The 15384-nt window shown below is 41.6% G+C and overlaps 1 protein-coding gene and 1 long non-coding RNA gene across 5 annotated transcripts in view; both read left to right on the top strand.

Moving 5' to 3' along the window:
• LOC123588840 overlaps positions 1–13228 on the top strand; it is a 78893-nt gene extending 65665 nt beyond the window's left edge. Inside the window, exons 2-4 of one of the 2 annotated variants that reach the window (XR_006708035.1) lie at positions 5291–7547; positions 8389–10018; positions 11464–13228. This is a non-coding gene — a long non-coding RNA (uncharacterized LOC123588840). Of the gene's footprint in view, positions 1–5290; positions 10019–11463 lie in introns of both variants that reach the window. The other variant, XR_006708034.1, reaches the window with a different exon arrangement.
• The window catches only part of LOC123588836 (transport and Golgi organization protein 1 homolog), a 102527-nt gene extending 87964 nt beyond the window's left edge, over positions 1–14563 (top strand). For 2 of the 3 annotated variants that reach the window (XM_045460143.1, XM_045460140.1), the window contains one exon: positions 13798–14562. In XM_045460143.1, coding sequence (XP_045316099.1) covers positions 13798–13938 — 141 coding nt within the window. In that variant the 3' untranslated portion in view covers positions 13939–14562. Of the gene's footprint in view, positions 1–13797 lie in introns of all 3 variants that reach the window. The other variant, XM_045460141.1, reaches the window with a different exon arrangement.
• Positions 14564–15384: the final 821 nt, after the last annotated feature.

Raw genomic sequence — 15384 nt, 5'->3', positions numbered from 1 at the left:
GTCAGAGTGGCTAAAATGAACAAATCAGGAGACTATAGATGCTAGCGAGGATGTGGAGAAACTGGAACCCTCTTGCACTGTTGGTGGGAATGCAAACTGGTGCAGCCACTCTGGAAAACAGTGTGAAGTTTCCTCAAAAAATTAAATATAGAACTACCCTATGATCCAGCAATAGCACTGCTAGGAATTTACTCAAGGGATACAGGAGTGCTGATACATAGGGGCACATGTACCTAATGTTTATAGCAGCACTTTCAACAACAGCCAAATTATGGAAAAAGCCTAAATGTCCATCAATTGATGAATGGATAAAGAAGATGTGGTTTATATATACAATGGAATACTAATACTACTTGGCAATGAGAAAGAATGAAATCTGGCCATTCTGGAGGGTATTATGCTAAGTGAAATAAGTCAGTCAGAGAAAGACAGATATCATATGTTTTTACTCATATGGGAGATCTTGAGAAACTTGCCAGAAGACCATGGGGGAGGGGAAGGGGAAAAAGTTACAGAGAGGGAAGGAGGCAAACCATAAGAGACTCTTGAATACACAGAACATACTGAAGGTTGATGGGTGGGGGAGAGGGGAAAGTGGGTGATGGTCATTGAGGAGGGCATTTATTGGGATGAGCACTGGGTGTTGTATGGAAGCCAATTTGACAATATTTTTTTAAAAGAAATATTAGCTGTCATTTCTGTTGTTTGTGCTTTAGCTCTATGCATATTCTTTTTTCTCATTTGATGGCTTTTATTTCACTGATGGTAGTCTGGAAAAAATCATGGCATCTGATGTGCTCTGTGTGTGAATTCAGAAAACAGCCAACTCTGTGTAAGATTTAAGAAGAACTTTTTAGAGAATAAAAGAGGCATATGTTAACACAAAGGTTTTGCTCTTCCTGCCTGCCTTCCTTCCTACCTTCATCCCTCATCTCCCTCCCTCCCCCATCCCTCATCTCCCTCCCTTTTTTTTTTTAACGTTTATTTATTTTTGAGACAGAGAGAGACAGAGCATGAATGGGGGAGGGTCAGAGAGAGGGAGACACAGAATCCAAAACAGGCTCCAGGCTCCGAGCTGTCAGCACAGAACCCGACGCGGGGCCCAAACTCACGGACCACGAGATCATGACGTGAGCTGAAGTCAGCCGCTTAACCAACTGAGCCACCCAGGCACCCCAGTTCCTTCTTTCTTTATTTCAGGATTTAAAAATAATCCTAGTTCCAAACTTCAGTGTGGATACCAGGTTTAAAAAAAAGACCAGGGAAATGACCATTTAATGCATTTTTTAAATGTATTATCAATTGTCAAAATTGAATAGGTTGAATGTTCATTTAATGTAAACAGATTTTGGGGTCAAAAATAAGCTATTTATATTGTACTCTTTAACAGAAATTGTGAAGTATCATGAATTAAACAGGAAATTCTAACTTTTTTAAGTTTTTAATCCTGTGAATTCATTATGCAAAATAAAATGATTATTGTAATTTCATTGGATTACTGTTTTGGTATTTATCAGGAACTATAGGTTTTTACTAATAATTTGTTTTGATGGCAAACTTAATTTTGTTTTTTCCTCTCTTAGAGCCTTGAGAAAATCGAGGTAAGAATTTAAGCTTTAGTTTCTTCGTGATATTTTCTCAGTACTAGTGTTTGATGTGGGTTTTTTTTTATGTTTATTTTGAGCGAGAGAGAGTGCAAGCGGGGGAGGGACAGAGAGAGGGAGACACAGAGTCTGAAGTGGGCTCCAGGATCCCAGCTGTCACCACAGAGCCCAATGTGAGGGTAGAACCCACGAGCCGCGAGACCATGACCTGAGCCAAAGTTGGGACACTCAGCCAACTGAGCCACCTAGGCACCACTTGATGTGCATTTTAATTCAACTAGGGATAAATATGGTGACTTCTGATGTCTAATTGACTTGTTAACTCTTAAAAAATCTTTCTCTTTCCTGTTTGGAGCCTAAGTGACAATGTGGAGGGAGTTAATCATCCCTTAATATAAGAGATCAGGAGGAGGAACACATCACCAGAGTAGAGGGAATGAAATGAGTGTAATTTTATATAGAAATGGTTAGGAAACAAGGCTGAGGTTTGGAGTTAGTACTTTGCCATGACCTGGCTCTTGGTGAAATGTGAAGATGAAATAACACTCTTTGAGTCTATCAAGTGGCTTAAGCTTAGAGAAGAAGCCAGATATTGCCAGGCAGGGTGTGTGTCACAAGGGAGTTTAAACCAAGGTTTTGAGTCTGAGGTGGAGGGAGCTGTTAATGCCAGGGAAGAATGAGAAGTGAATGTGATGCAAATGGGGGCAATGTATTCTGTATGGGCTCCATAGAATGTGGTGTTTCTTTGGTGCTGTTGAGAGCCAAGGTGGCTGCCTGACACTCAGCAAGGCCTCAAAGGCTGGTGTTCATCACTGTGAATGCAGTAGTGGTAGTGGTGAGAAGAGTGAACTCAGGGCATGAGAGCTCTCACAATGGGCCAATAGAAGTTTGCATTTTGGGGCCAGATGAGAGAATTAATCCCTATTAGAAGAGTCTGTTCTAGAGCTTACATGTGTTATCCACCTGTAATTGGGTGCTTCATGTGTGTTGAATAATATTCCTGTAAGGTTGGAGGGTAACATTCTCATGTTGGGATGAAAAAAGTTCGTCTTCTACGAATTGTCATTAATCCGGATCTCCAGCCACTAAGTTTAAAGCTGAGATTGTACCCATATGTGTGATTCCAAAGACCTTGTCCTCCAGGGCCCCCAGCCCCGGGTTCATGAAAGGCAATCTGTGAGCAGCAGGAAGTCATCCAAGGCCTTTGGGTAGTCAATCAGTCAGCAGTTTGAGATTTCCTTGTGTGGAATTCCAAATAGCACCTGGGGGTGTAAGTGGCTCAAACCAAGACTGAATGATGGTTTTGTTTTTGTTCCTTTATTTTCAGGGACCTATTTACGTACCTAATAATTGGAGGAGAGAAATGTAAGTTGATAGGATTTGATTTTTCTGTTTCATCTCTGGTGGTGACATAAGTATGATTGAATTTTCCAAGAAGGGTGATTCTAGATGCGAGAGAAATTAGGAGAAGATATTTTATGCGTTTCTCCATTTTGGACAATATTTTAAATAGGAATCTCATTGAAATAAGGTTTTCTTAGGTTTAAAGTCTTGCTAAAACTTGATTTCTTTGGGAAATCAAGCTTTACTAATAGTTTTGATGGCAAACTTAATTTTGGGATAGCTTTGGGAAAACTAAAATGTTAGTTACACCCATCTGTCAGATCATGTGTCTGTGTTGCTAATACACTGGGATTATTCGATGTCACTGGTTTGGTAACAACCTTAGAAAATGTTTTATCTCCTTTAGTTTAGTTTACAGTGAATAACTGAGAAGATCAATATTTTTTAAGAAAGAAAATAGAGAACTTTACTTGCTGAGGAAATATCCATTTGGAAACAGAAGGTAGCATTGCCCTTTCAAATAATTTTTTTGTGATTTCATTTCGGTTATTTCCACTCTGGTAGTAGTTCATCCTACTGACCTATTTCATGTGTTCAATAAACAGTCCCAATTGAAGACAAGCTTCACAAATGTAAAGAGCTACCTCTTTATTTGTGAAAGGAGTCACACATTAGAAGATAGGTTTATCTAGCAGTATGGTTTTTTTTTTTTTTTAATTCTGAATCTTTTTTCGTGTTTTATAGAAAAATGAATTAAGGAAATGTCTTCAGGAAACTAAGAGAGAAACTAAGTTTCTCTCTGATGAAGCTCTTAAGTTGAAGGTAATAATCTCTTCTTTGCCTGGATTGTGTTCTAAAAACACAAGTAAAATTAATGAACTATTATTACTCATTCAACATATTTTGTTGAAGGAGAACATCAAAATAGCTGAGCACTTTAATGAAATATTTTTAAAAATTGGAGTTTATTCATTTTTTGAGAGACAGCTAGAGACAGAGCACAAGCAGGGAAGGGAGCACAGAGAGACAGAAACACAGAATCCAAAACAGGCTCCAGGCTCTGAACTGTCAGCACAGAGCCCAAGGCAGGGCTCGAACTCACAAACCACGAGATCATGACATGAGCTGAAGTGGGACGCTTAACCACCTGAGCTACCCAGGTGCCCACTTTAATGAAATTTTAAATGACACCCTTCAAACTGCACGTGCTACCTTGCAATCTCAGAGAGAGAAAGAAATGTCAAGAATCAGGAAATGATAAGAGTTGGCTGCTGAGTTTTACTGTAACTTGGCTTTGGAGGCTTTTTGTTCATTGGGTGGGGTGAGCACAGCATATTTGCTTGCTGTTTACCACAGTAAAGACCGGGCCTCTGGGAACCAAACCTCTTTCTAAACAGTGCGCTGGAATTTCACTAGGAGCACCATGATGAGTTTTACTATTTCAAAGACTAGGAAGTATCTTTTATTTTCACAACTAGGTAATTATCACATCATTCAGCTCTGCCCTATAAGATAGTAGAAAGTCCCCAAATATAGTTGAGAGATAAAGGGCGTTAGCCAAAGTGTATAATCCTTTCCCTTAAAAAAAATTCTTTTTAAATTATTTTTTATTATTTTTCTTTAATTTTAGTGAGAGAGGGCATGCAAGTAGGGGAGAGGGGCAGAGAGAAAGAGAATCTTAAGCAGGATCCACACTCAGCATGGAGGCCAACACAGGTCTTGATCCCATGATCCTGGAATCATGACCTGAACCAAAATCAAGAGTCTGATGCTCAACTGACTGAGCCACCCAGGTGCCCCATGGTCTCTTTCTCCCTTAATGCTGAACAGTGAATTTTCAATGAGAATAGAGGTGTGTATATATATATATATATATATATATATATATATATATATGTATATATATGTGTGTGTGTGTGTATACCACTAAGAGCCATGTATAAGCTGTTGTACATGAACTATTTTCCATCATTTTTGTCTTCTAGTTATATTTATGCCTCAAGGTCCTTGTTTATTGCGGTGTACAATCCTTTTGTGTCAGGTACACTCAAATTGTTGTGGAATCATTGTTTCTTGAAAGTCTTTTCTCATATATGTCTTAACCACAAGATGCAAATGGTGAATTTGATGATGTAGAGCTAAGAGCCTTTAGGTCCAGTAACTGTCAACTGGAAGGTATATTGTCTGTTGGGGAGAAATCCCCATATGATGACAATGACTGCATTGGGAAGGGAAAGAATAGCTTCCTGCCGTCATGGTTCTTGCCCTTTTTTTGTCACACCAAAATCAAGACTCAGGTCATGTACACACTTACAAAGAAAACCCTTTTTTTTTTTTTACAGAAAATAAAAAGGCCCTGGAAGACAAGTGTAATGTGTTGACGTCTGTGAAAGCAACCAAGGAAGCAAAAGTCAAACAGCTGAAGGAGAAAGCAGGCATCCTTGAAGAATTCTATGAACAAAAGTGGCTACAGAAGAGTAAGATGATCATGTGATAACTGTCATAAGTACCGCTGTATGAATGAATGTGGCAGCCAGGAGAGATACTTGTTTTGGAACTGGGTCCAGAGTCTTTTTGCCAAATGCATTCAGTAGAATTGTGCCTTCCCTTCCTACCTTGCTTTCTGTAACCTGCATTTTCCTTTCTGTCCTGAGTGCTTGTCACACATTGTGTCATGTATTTGGGGCAGAAGAGGGAAGGTACCAGCATTAATAACATTGATACCTGGATCTGCTCTGGATCCATCTACATTGTCCTATAGGTTTCAATCCCATCACGTTGTTTTGTCATCGATTAGGTCATTTTTGTTCAGGACCAGACATGGGTCAAAAGTGTGGAGGGAAAAAATGGAATTATCCTGCTGCAGAAACAACAGTAATTTCTTCCTGGAAAGTGGGTAGGGGCGCCAGCAGTACTGGATCCCTGCATCCATTCTGCCAGTGAGATTGTTCACTGCAGGCCCAATCCCTAAGAAAGCCTAGTTATTTCCTGTCCCCTGATTTTTAAGTGTAACTCCTCTGGGTCTTGACCAAAGCCTGCAGCTTCACTAGGGCTCATCTTTGCTGGCCGACCCTGAACTACACGTGTTTCATTCTAAGTCTATGCCCCTAAAGTTGTTCAGCTTCAATGCAGTTCATTTGTAAGCCTCCCAAATCATTGATGAAACCTAGGGAGATTGGCTCCAACTGCCAGGCTGGCTGTGTCATGGGCTTCCTTCTTCTCTATCTTGGTCTTGTGTGTCTTCATGAGGTTGATAGAAATTTGGTGCATTCATTCACATATTTCCTCCTTTGTACAGTATTTCCATTCATTCTCAGGCAGAGATCGGGGCCTTTAGAGTCCCTCATTCATGATGGGAAATGAGCTCTTCTTTCTCCTCCCTGGAGACTCGGCTGTGTGTTATTCCTTCCCACACCTGGGGTGAGGGCTGCTCTCATTGGCATCTTGTTTTCATTAATTTGTAAGCTCTTTTTGGGAGTGGGTACAGAGCCCTGACCACCTTTCTTCCTTCACTCCCTTACAACAGAGCCACTATATTACAACCACTCCAGAAAGCATTTGCTGAAGGACTGCCTCAGAGGCCAGAAGGAAATGCATGTGCCTTTCTCTGTCTAGGGCTTTTGTGTCAGTTTCTAAGAGACTTTCAGTTTTGCATGTGATTCTTGAGTAAATCAAGTGCCAAGTAGAAACCCTTTAAATTAACTACACAAACAAAATAGTCTGATGGTAACACGGCAAACCAGCCTTTTTAGGCATTTCCCTTTGTTGTCTTCACTATCAATGGAATCAGTCTTGTTAAAGTAGATTGACTGTATGAAGTTAATAGTTTTCCATCTGAAATCTGTTTCCTCTCCAGGAAACAGACTATATATAAACCCAGACTATATGACAGTTCATATCAGGTTATACTTCAGGAGATTTGCTGCTCTAAGATTGGCCTTTTCCTCCACCAAGATATATGAAGGTAGAGGCAGGGGTTGTACTCCTAACCCCTACCAATGTCAGGGAGTGAGCTGCAATGCTGGTGAAGCCATATCCTGGAAGGTCTCTTTCAGGGTGATTGTGTCAGGGTACAACTTTTGGACTGAGAATCAGGGCTCCACATGGAGGTGTAAGACTAGTGATGATCTCTTGCTTCATCCTAATGGGTACAGTTGGTCATAGTTTGTGACATTGCTGAAATGAGCCTTCACCATCTCAAACAAAAGACCAACTCTTGGAAGGCACAGAGTGCAACGTTATTTGATGACTTTATGATGAAGGAGTAGAAGCAGAGAACTAGAAAGACAGTTCTGATAGCAAAGACATGGCAGCAGACAGACGTTGAATTTTCTTTAACTTAAATGGGGTGTTCACTTCATTTCTCTGATTGTGTTGTCAGTCTGTGCATTTACGGGAGAGATGGGGAAAGGGATATTTGCCTTCAAGAGTGCTGGGAGGTAAAAAGGAAGAATTTCTGGACCTTGGCTCCTGGACTACGTATATATTTTTCCTATCTTAGGAAGCTTAAAATGACACAGTGTGAACTGGCGGCAAAGAAGAATCAGCTGGCAGCTGCAGGGAAAATTTGAAAAAAGCTACAGAAGAAAACAAGTACAAGTGAGTGCAGCTACTAATTACCAGCAGCTCATGAAAACTGCTCATTTTTTGTTTTTAACCTTTTTACAATGTTTAGACCCAACATAGTAATATAAACACAAATTCAGAGGACATAGGCATAGAGTATTAGCAGACTAAAAAAAAGGTAAGTTTTAGAAAGAACAAAACAATTACGTTTCTAAACATTTGTGGATCTCAAGCAATGGCCAGACTGTATAGAAATTTCATCAATGCTAACGTTCCTGGGGGGTTGGTGTCAAGTGTCATAATCTATAGGAAAGCAGTGTGTCGTAGGATGTATCATACCCATCAACATGGTGGTGACATTTAATGGCCCTGGTCTTTGCAACCCTAGGAAACATGGTGACGATATAAGTTAAAGAATAGAGCTTTATGATGAAAGACACTTGTCATGTGATGAATTAGGAAAAGATTGAAAATGGGAAGGAATTCTATGAACTCTGAACCCTATGGGCATGGAATAATGAGTAAGGAAAGGATGGAACAATAGCTTTGATCCTACTGTACATTTATAACCATGTAAAGAGTGTTTCATGTGTAAGAATAAATTATATCAGGGGACAGATATGAGGCTGATGGAAACGTGGGCAGATTATGTATAATCCTAACCAATATCGGGCCTTATTTGATGAAAGCAATTGTAACTCACAGGCAACAAATTGAACAAACAAGAGAACAGGCTGCAACAGGCAGAGCTCACCTTCAGACATCAGGTAACCTGAGTTCTGCCTGACGTATTGAACCCTTAGCACCTCATGCGGGTGAGTGTAGTGGCCCTTGGAATCCCTAAACATGGGCTTTTCATTGTTGGCTTTTTCAGATCGCAGTTTATGAGAAGAATGCTCAGGACAACTGGGTGTTTTCTTTTTTCCTCCTCTCTCTCTTTGGTGCACAGTCTGGTACAACTGAAGGTGGATATGTTTTTCTCCCCCAGATCAAGATCCGTCTGGGAGAGGGAGATGACAGAGCAGAGCAGGGAGGTCACCTACTTGAAAATACAGGTATGGTAGTTTGACTTGTGTTTTTATGGATGTTTCCAGGGATGATGCCTGTGCTGTTATCTAGTAGAGTACGTGGTGTTGCAACTCTTATAGAAGTCCATTCTTTTTCTTTATCCAAGACTGGATGTGATGGAAGGAAAGAGGCTGCCTGTGGGATGCCTGAGGCAGAAACCAATGCCTGGAAGACTGCTGTGCAGCCTGTTCCTGTGGGTGATCATCGTGTGGCCTGAAAAGAATCACAAGCACTAAGTACAGAAGATGGTCTGAAGGGGTGACAGAAGGGTGTTCTCCTCTGTGCCTCAGACAGCAGGGCACCTGTCCCTGTGATTGGTGGAGCTCATGTCCCTCCCCTGTGACCCTCCCACCTCCTCCAGCATTCCCCTGTATATAGTGATGAGCCTGGAGGGGTGACAGGACATGGGCCTAATCCCCCTTTCCCACCTTGACTCAATGTGAAGACCTTATTTTAGTTTGAGGAGAAGGTCACTTATTTGATATTTTTAACATTCTTTATTTTTGTTTTATTTTCTTGTGAACCATAGCCCTACATTCCTAAATTCAAGTTCCATATAGCTTAGTACTCTGATGTTATCAGTGCAAGTCTGCAGTATCACTGCTAAAGTCCCATAGTTTTCATTTTCTGATTAGTATAATATTAGTCTAAATACATTTCTATTCAGAAATAGTTATATAATAACTGTTCACATGTGGAAGGCACCTTATACATAAGTGGAAAGATTGAACAATCCACATGGAACCTAAAGAAACTTACCCATCTTCAGGATTCATTGATGATATACACCAAATCAGTATTCTCATTTTTATTAAATTTATTTATTTTGAGATAGAGAGTGTGTGTGTTTGGGAGGGATAGAGAGAGGCAGAGAGAGAGAATCCCAAGCAGGCTTCACTCTGTCAGTGAGAAGCCCAATCCTGGGCCCGAACTCAAAAGCTGTGAGATCATGAGCTGAGTGGAAATCAAGAGTCGGATGCTTAACCGAATGAGCCACTCAGACATCCTCATATTTATTCTTAATCTGTAATGAAATAGTGATTTCCCATGATGTAAACTGAGAAATTTCTGTTTTACTGATGAATTCTAAATTACTAGTTGAGCCTGACCTGTCCACAGTTATTTGATTAATTATGAAAAACACGAACCAGGGCACCATGGAGTCTGCATTAAGGTGAGGGGATGGTTCTCCCCCTTATCCTTGGGGGTCACCAGAGGCACATGGAATACACTCTGCCTCTGGTCAGGGACCTGAGTGTAGGGAAAAGTTTAAGATATGTGAAGAATGAGATGAGGACTTGTTTTAATTCCGCACAGTCCACTAAAATCAGAATAAACCTCTATCCCTTCTAGGGCCTTTAGCAGATTCAGAAACTGGTGCAGCCTTTGTGAGTTACAGCAGTTCTGACTGTACCAAGAATGAAGACAAGGACAAGGTAAGTGCCGGGGCCATTCTCCATTGTAACTCTTTTGGGAAACCCTCATCTTTCTGTACAGCACGCTCTCCTGGCCTTGTGTGATATGTCTGCTTGTTATTTGTTTTCCAAATGCACACTCTTATCCCAGGAGCCTACAGCTTCTCTACTTTCATCTTTTTTATGGTAAGTTTAGAAGCCCAAAGTGCTTAGAGGCTGAGTACCTTAAGGCTTTTCCATGTGTTTCTGGAAATTACCAGAGGAGGATGACCCCACACTCCAAACAGAAGTCTCCTGGCCTGGGTGACCCCTTCCAGACCTCAACTCTGTGGGAACAGTGTGGCTGCTGTGTCTTTCTTTCTGGATTCTGGCTAGATTAACCTGTTAGAAAGTCTGCCATATTGTTTAAAATTCAAAAGTCCAAAACAACATTGTTACTACTACAACTTTATATTTTGTGCCCTGTGCAATTTAGAGTGGTCTTAGACAAAGTCAATGTCATCACTCATCAACTTCCTGTCTTTGTTGGTAAATGAGTTCTCTGGAATCCTTCCAGCTATACCTTAGGTAAAAATAGTCTGAACGTTGTGTCCTTTGATTGTGTTCATATGAGCACTTTCTGGTTGTGTCCCCAGTCACTGTTAGAGCTAATACAGTTTCATGACACATCCCAAGAGTTTAATACTAGAAATCAAAACACATTTGCAATAAATCTGTTATGTGAATTTCTACCTCTTTTTTCTGTTGGACATAATTACTCTGTACCCTATAGTAATGCTTAAAATCAGAATTCCCTGTGAATTAAGATGAACAAACCTGAGCTTTGTAGTCATTCACAAGTAACTTGCTCCTCACAGAAGACTCTCATTCCCCTGCAAGATTCCAGGCATCCTCCACTCCTCAGAGGTCTCAGAGGCCTTTGACAACACTTCAAGAGGGAAGACCCCTTTCTCAGGGAGAGGAGCAGAGGGGGCAAATTGAAGGGCTGGCTGCCAAACTTTTCCCCAGGAGTGGCTGTGATTCCATGAGCAGAATATGAGCCATTTATTTAAACTCATTTTTTTGTGTTCTTAATATACCAAAAACAGCACTGAAATTACCGTAGAGGAGGGATGCAGGGTGAATCTGGACATAATGGCTGCCTGTCTGGAGAATGCTACTTCATTAGTCTGTAATTACTTCTGTTAATCCTCTAGGATGGGACCCTTGCCATTTTACTTTTGCAGACAGGACAGTCATGTGTGATAACAGTAGTTTAACTTCTTGCATCTACTACCCCAAGCTGTAGGTGGTACCCAGTGGTAGGGATAAAGTTTAAAGTTTTCAGGTACTGTTGTTACTCTCCTGGATCCTGGTGGCAGAGAAGGTGGCAGGTGCTGACACCTTCTTCTCTGGGTTTCAGCTGCTTTAGGTATACTGGTTTTCTTGTCTGGCATATGCACATAGCTGTCACTTCTGTTCTGCAGGGCAGCGTGGATCCATGGAGACCTCCTCCATTAACTGGAAGATTCTGCATTCCCTACCCTAGAGGTAGCCCCATGGACTATTAGGCACATCCACCTCCTGAAGCTTAGTGGCCCGGTCGATCCCCTGAACCCCTCCACCTGCAACACTTGGTACGATGATCGGAACAGTATGAGTTGACTTGTGAAGTACACTCACCTTATTTTTGTTGGGTCTTTGGTCAAGGTGCAGAGTTGGTACCACAGATCATTGCAATGCAAGGGAAATGTGTCTGCTGCCATTACCACATTCCTCAAGTGTCTCATGATTGACATATCATCTTTGTCATTTCCCCCACCATGTATTGGTACAGGTGTCTCTTGTGGAGAAGGAATGGGGCTGTATGCAGAAAAGCAGACATAGCAGTTCAGCAGAAATGCTCTACACACAGTCCACGTGCTGGGATCTGTGAGGCATGAGGCTCAGCCAAACTTATCCATCTAGTCGTGCTCCCCAGACATCCATAGTTGTTCGATGAGTGATGAATACATCTGAATCAGGGCTTTTAGGAGTCTTCATTAAGTTATAAGGGATAAGTTCTTCTTGGGGATCACCTGAGGCATGCAGGATACTCTCTGCATGTGATTTGCAATCTGACTGGGCCAAAGAGTTTAAGTTGTCTAAGGAATGAGGGGATTTTTTTTTGTTTGTTTGTTTTTAAACCTCCAGTCTACTCAAATCAGAATAAACCTCCATCCCTTCTAGGGCCTTTAGCAGATCCAGAAGCAGGTGTCACTCCCGAGAGTGACAACAACACTGACTCTACCAAAACTGCCAAGATGCACAAGGTAAACGCTATGGCCATTTTCAGTTTTAAGTCTTTTGGGACACCCACATCTTTTTGTATAGCATGCTCTCCTGCCATTGCCTCTAGTTTGTGTGTCGTATGATATGTCTGCTTGTTTTTTTTTTTAATTTTCCAAATGCACAGCCTTTACCCAGAAGTCTACAGGCTTCCCTGTTTTCCACCTGGAATTGCTTTGTGGTAACTTTAGAAGCTAACCGTGCTTAGGGGTGAGGACCTTAGGGCTTTTCCAATGTGTTCCTGGAATAAATCAAGGAGGATGATACCACACTCCACTTGGAAGTCTTCTAGCTTGTATCGTTTTTTCTGGACCTCCTCAGTGTGGAATCATTGCTCTTGCTGTTTCTTCCTTTCCTGTTTCTATCAAGGGTTTTAATGTATTCAGAAAAGTCTGTGGATATCTTTTCAATCTGAAATGGCGAACTGCCTTCACTCCAACTTACATTTTTGTATGTGTCATTTAGAGTGGTCTTAAACAAAGTAAATTTCATACCCATCAATATTCAATAGTTTTTTGGTAAACATGCTGTCCAGAATCCCTTCAGGTGTGTCCTGGGTATAAATACTCTGACCTATATAGGAGGTGACATATTTGTTGTAGAAAACATGCACTGAAACTTGTGAAGAGAAAAAATCCAAAATTACCTGTATGGCAAGTGCCCACTGTGTCCTTCATTTGTGTTCACATAAGCAGGTTCTCTTGTGTCCTTTGTCACAGGTACAGCTAAAACACAGAAATTTACACCAGAAATAAAGGGCATTTTGTTATTTAGAATTTCACCTCATTTTTCCAGAGGAGACAATTACCCTGCAAATTGTACTGTACTTAAGCTGAGAAGTACCTCTGAATTTAAAAAAAATTAGCTGAACCCAACTAACATGTATAGGTTACCTGTTTCTCTAAGAACATGCTTTTCCAGGTCCTCTGCAGGACCTCAGGACTCCCATCACCCCGTGTGTCTCTGTGCCCATGGACAGCACTTCCAGAGAGAAGGCCCCATTGTCAGGAGAGAAGCAGATAGGGAACAGGCAGGGGCTTAGAGGCAGAGCTTTGAGCCACAAGGGCTGTGATTCCATGTGTGGTGACTGGGATTGTCATTCCTTCTCACTTTGTCTGTTCTTAACATACAAATAAGCAGCTCCTGTGGTGGAGGGGGACGAGGGGTGGAGGGTGATCCTGGACTTAGATGCCTTCCTAACTGGAATATGCTACTATGTTAATTTGGTATTAAGTCCATCAATCTTCTAGGAAAAGAACCCTTGGTATTTCTACATTTCCAGACATGTGGGACACTAGTTTATCCCAATAACATCCATTCCTTACCCCAAGGCTGTAAGCAGAACCCAAAGTATGGTTAGAGATTTTGGCACTGATGCTGCCCTCTTGGAACCTGGTGGTGGGGAAGCTCGCAGAAGATGAACGCTGCTTTGGGTTTCTGCTTTTGTCGCTTTTTTCTGTCCTATGAACACAGCATTCATTTCTATTCTGCAGGCCATTATGTATGCAAGAGGGCCTGGTCCTTTCCCAGGATGGCCTTGCAGGCCTTACCACATGGACCACCCTTCATCACCAGCCAAGGGCTGTGGGCCACCTCCCCCTCCTCCACCTACTCCATTTGGTAAGATGACCTGACCTGGATGAGTGACTGGTAAAGCACATGCATCTTCTTCGTGAAAGACTTGGTGGGAATGATGTAATGATGGTTCTGAGTCTTGGCAATCCAACTGTGAACGTGGCTGAGGACATTGTAACATATCTCAAGTTTCTCAGGACATACATATAATGGGCTATGTCATTTCCCTGTAATGCGGTAAGCTATAGGTTTCTCTTGTCAAAAAGAAAGAAGATTTTTACACAAAGGCAGACATATCAGCAGTACTACTGTGCATTTTGGAGACACAATGTTTTGGGTTCTGTAAAGAATGGGGTGCACCACTTTTAGTGCTCATGCATCCTTTGTGAAAGAGGGATACGTGCATTAAGGGACACAAACCTTTGATCAGCATAATGGAAGCATCAGTGAAGGATCCAGTGCAGAAATGGGGGAAACTTGAATCACACAGGAATACAAGAGAAATTGTGAATAAAAAGCAGAGTTTAAGGAGGTGCACAGGGGAGGGTGCTGGGGTCAGTGAGATGCAGTTGGAGGTCATTCCTGGGCACAGACTGAGCAGGGAGCATGGGGTCCACACAGACCTGTTATGTGGGATCATTCTCAGTGCACAATGCAGTGTTCATCTCTGAAATGTCAGTGCTGCCAAAGTGAACCTTTGTTGCCAAAGTGAGCCGCCCCTGCTGGACCCCTGTCATCACCCGAACTACAGCTTTCCATCTCCTCAAATTTCTCTCACAATATTCTGAGGCTTTGCCTGTGTTCTTGCTGGCTCAGCCCTAATACCAGTTCTCAGTGGCACCTACATAGAACCTCAGCTGTGTCCTCTGTGAAAAAATATTTGTTTTGAACAACATGATGAGAAGAAGACATTAAATACATAAAGCATCTGCAAAATGTCTGGGAAGTGTCCACTCACCCTTCTCACAGTTTCAATTAAGATGATATCTCCACACAACGATCATCACGAAAAAGATGTTCATGGAAATTCATTAAATGAAGACTGTTAACACCTCAGCCCAGGGACTTCTATTAAAATCCAGGACCTACCAAAGAAAAGAAAATTATGAGAATGTGTATATTCAGAGATCTACATCTGAGATCTGAAGACAATCATTTTCCATTACATATAGACTCACACATGCAGCCTCACACTAAAATGTTCATCTGAGGCCACAGATGAACTACAGAAGACAGAATGCATGTAGGAAAACATAAGACTATAGGGAAATACACCAAAATCTCTTAAATCTCACTGCCTTATGGGACAACTATTTTGAAATTTGAAGGGGACTGTGCAAGGTGACAGACTATGGTGATTATATATTTAAAAAAGGTGTCAGATCTGCCTGAATGCTTTCCCTGCCCATCCTGCCCCCTCCACTTTGTCCTTCCTACTGTCCCCTAACACACCTTTCACTGTTCTGTCTCTGTCAGCATCTGCTTCTAGGTGGACCTACTCTCAC

The sequence above is a fragment of the Leopardus geoffroyi genome, chromosome E3, assembly GCF_018350155.1.
Source record: "Leopardus geoffroyi isolate Oge1 chromosome E3, O.geoffroyi_Oge1_pat1.0, whole genome shotgun sequence".
Taxonomy (NCBI): Eukaryota; Metazoa; Chordata; class Mammalia; order Carnivora; family Felidae; genus Leopardus; species Leopardus geoffroyi.
The sequence above is the reverse complement of the archived record's forward strand: the minus strand, read 5'-3'. Positions and strand labels throughout refer to the sequence as shown.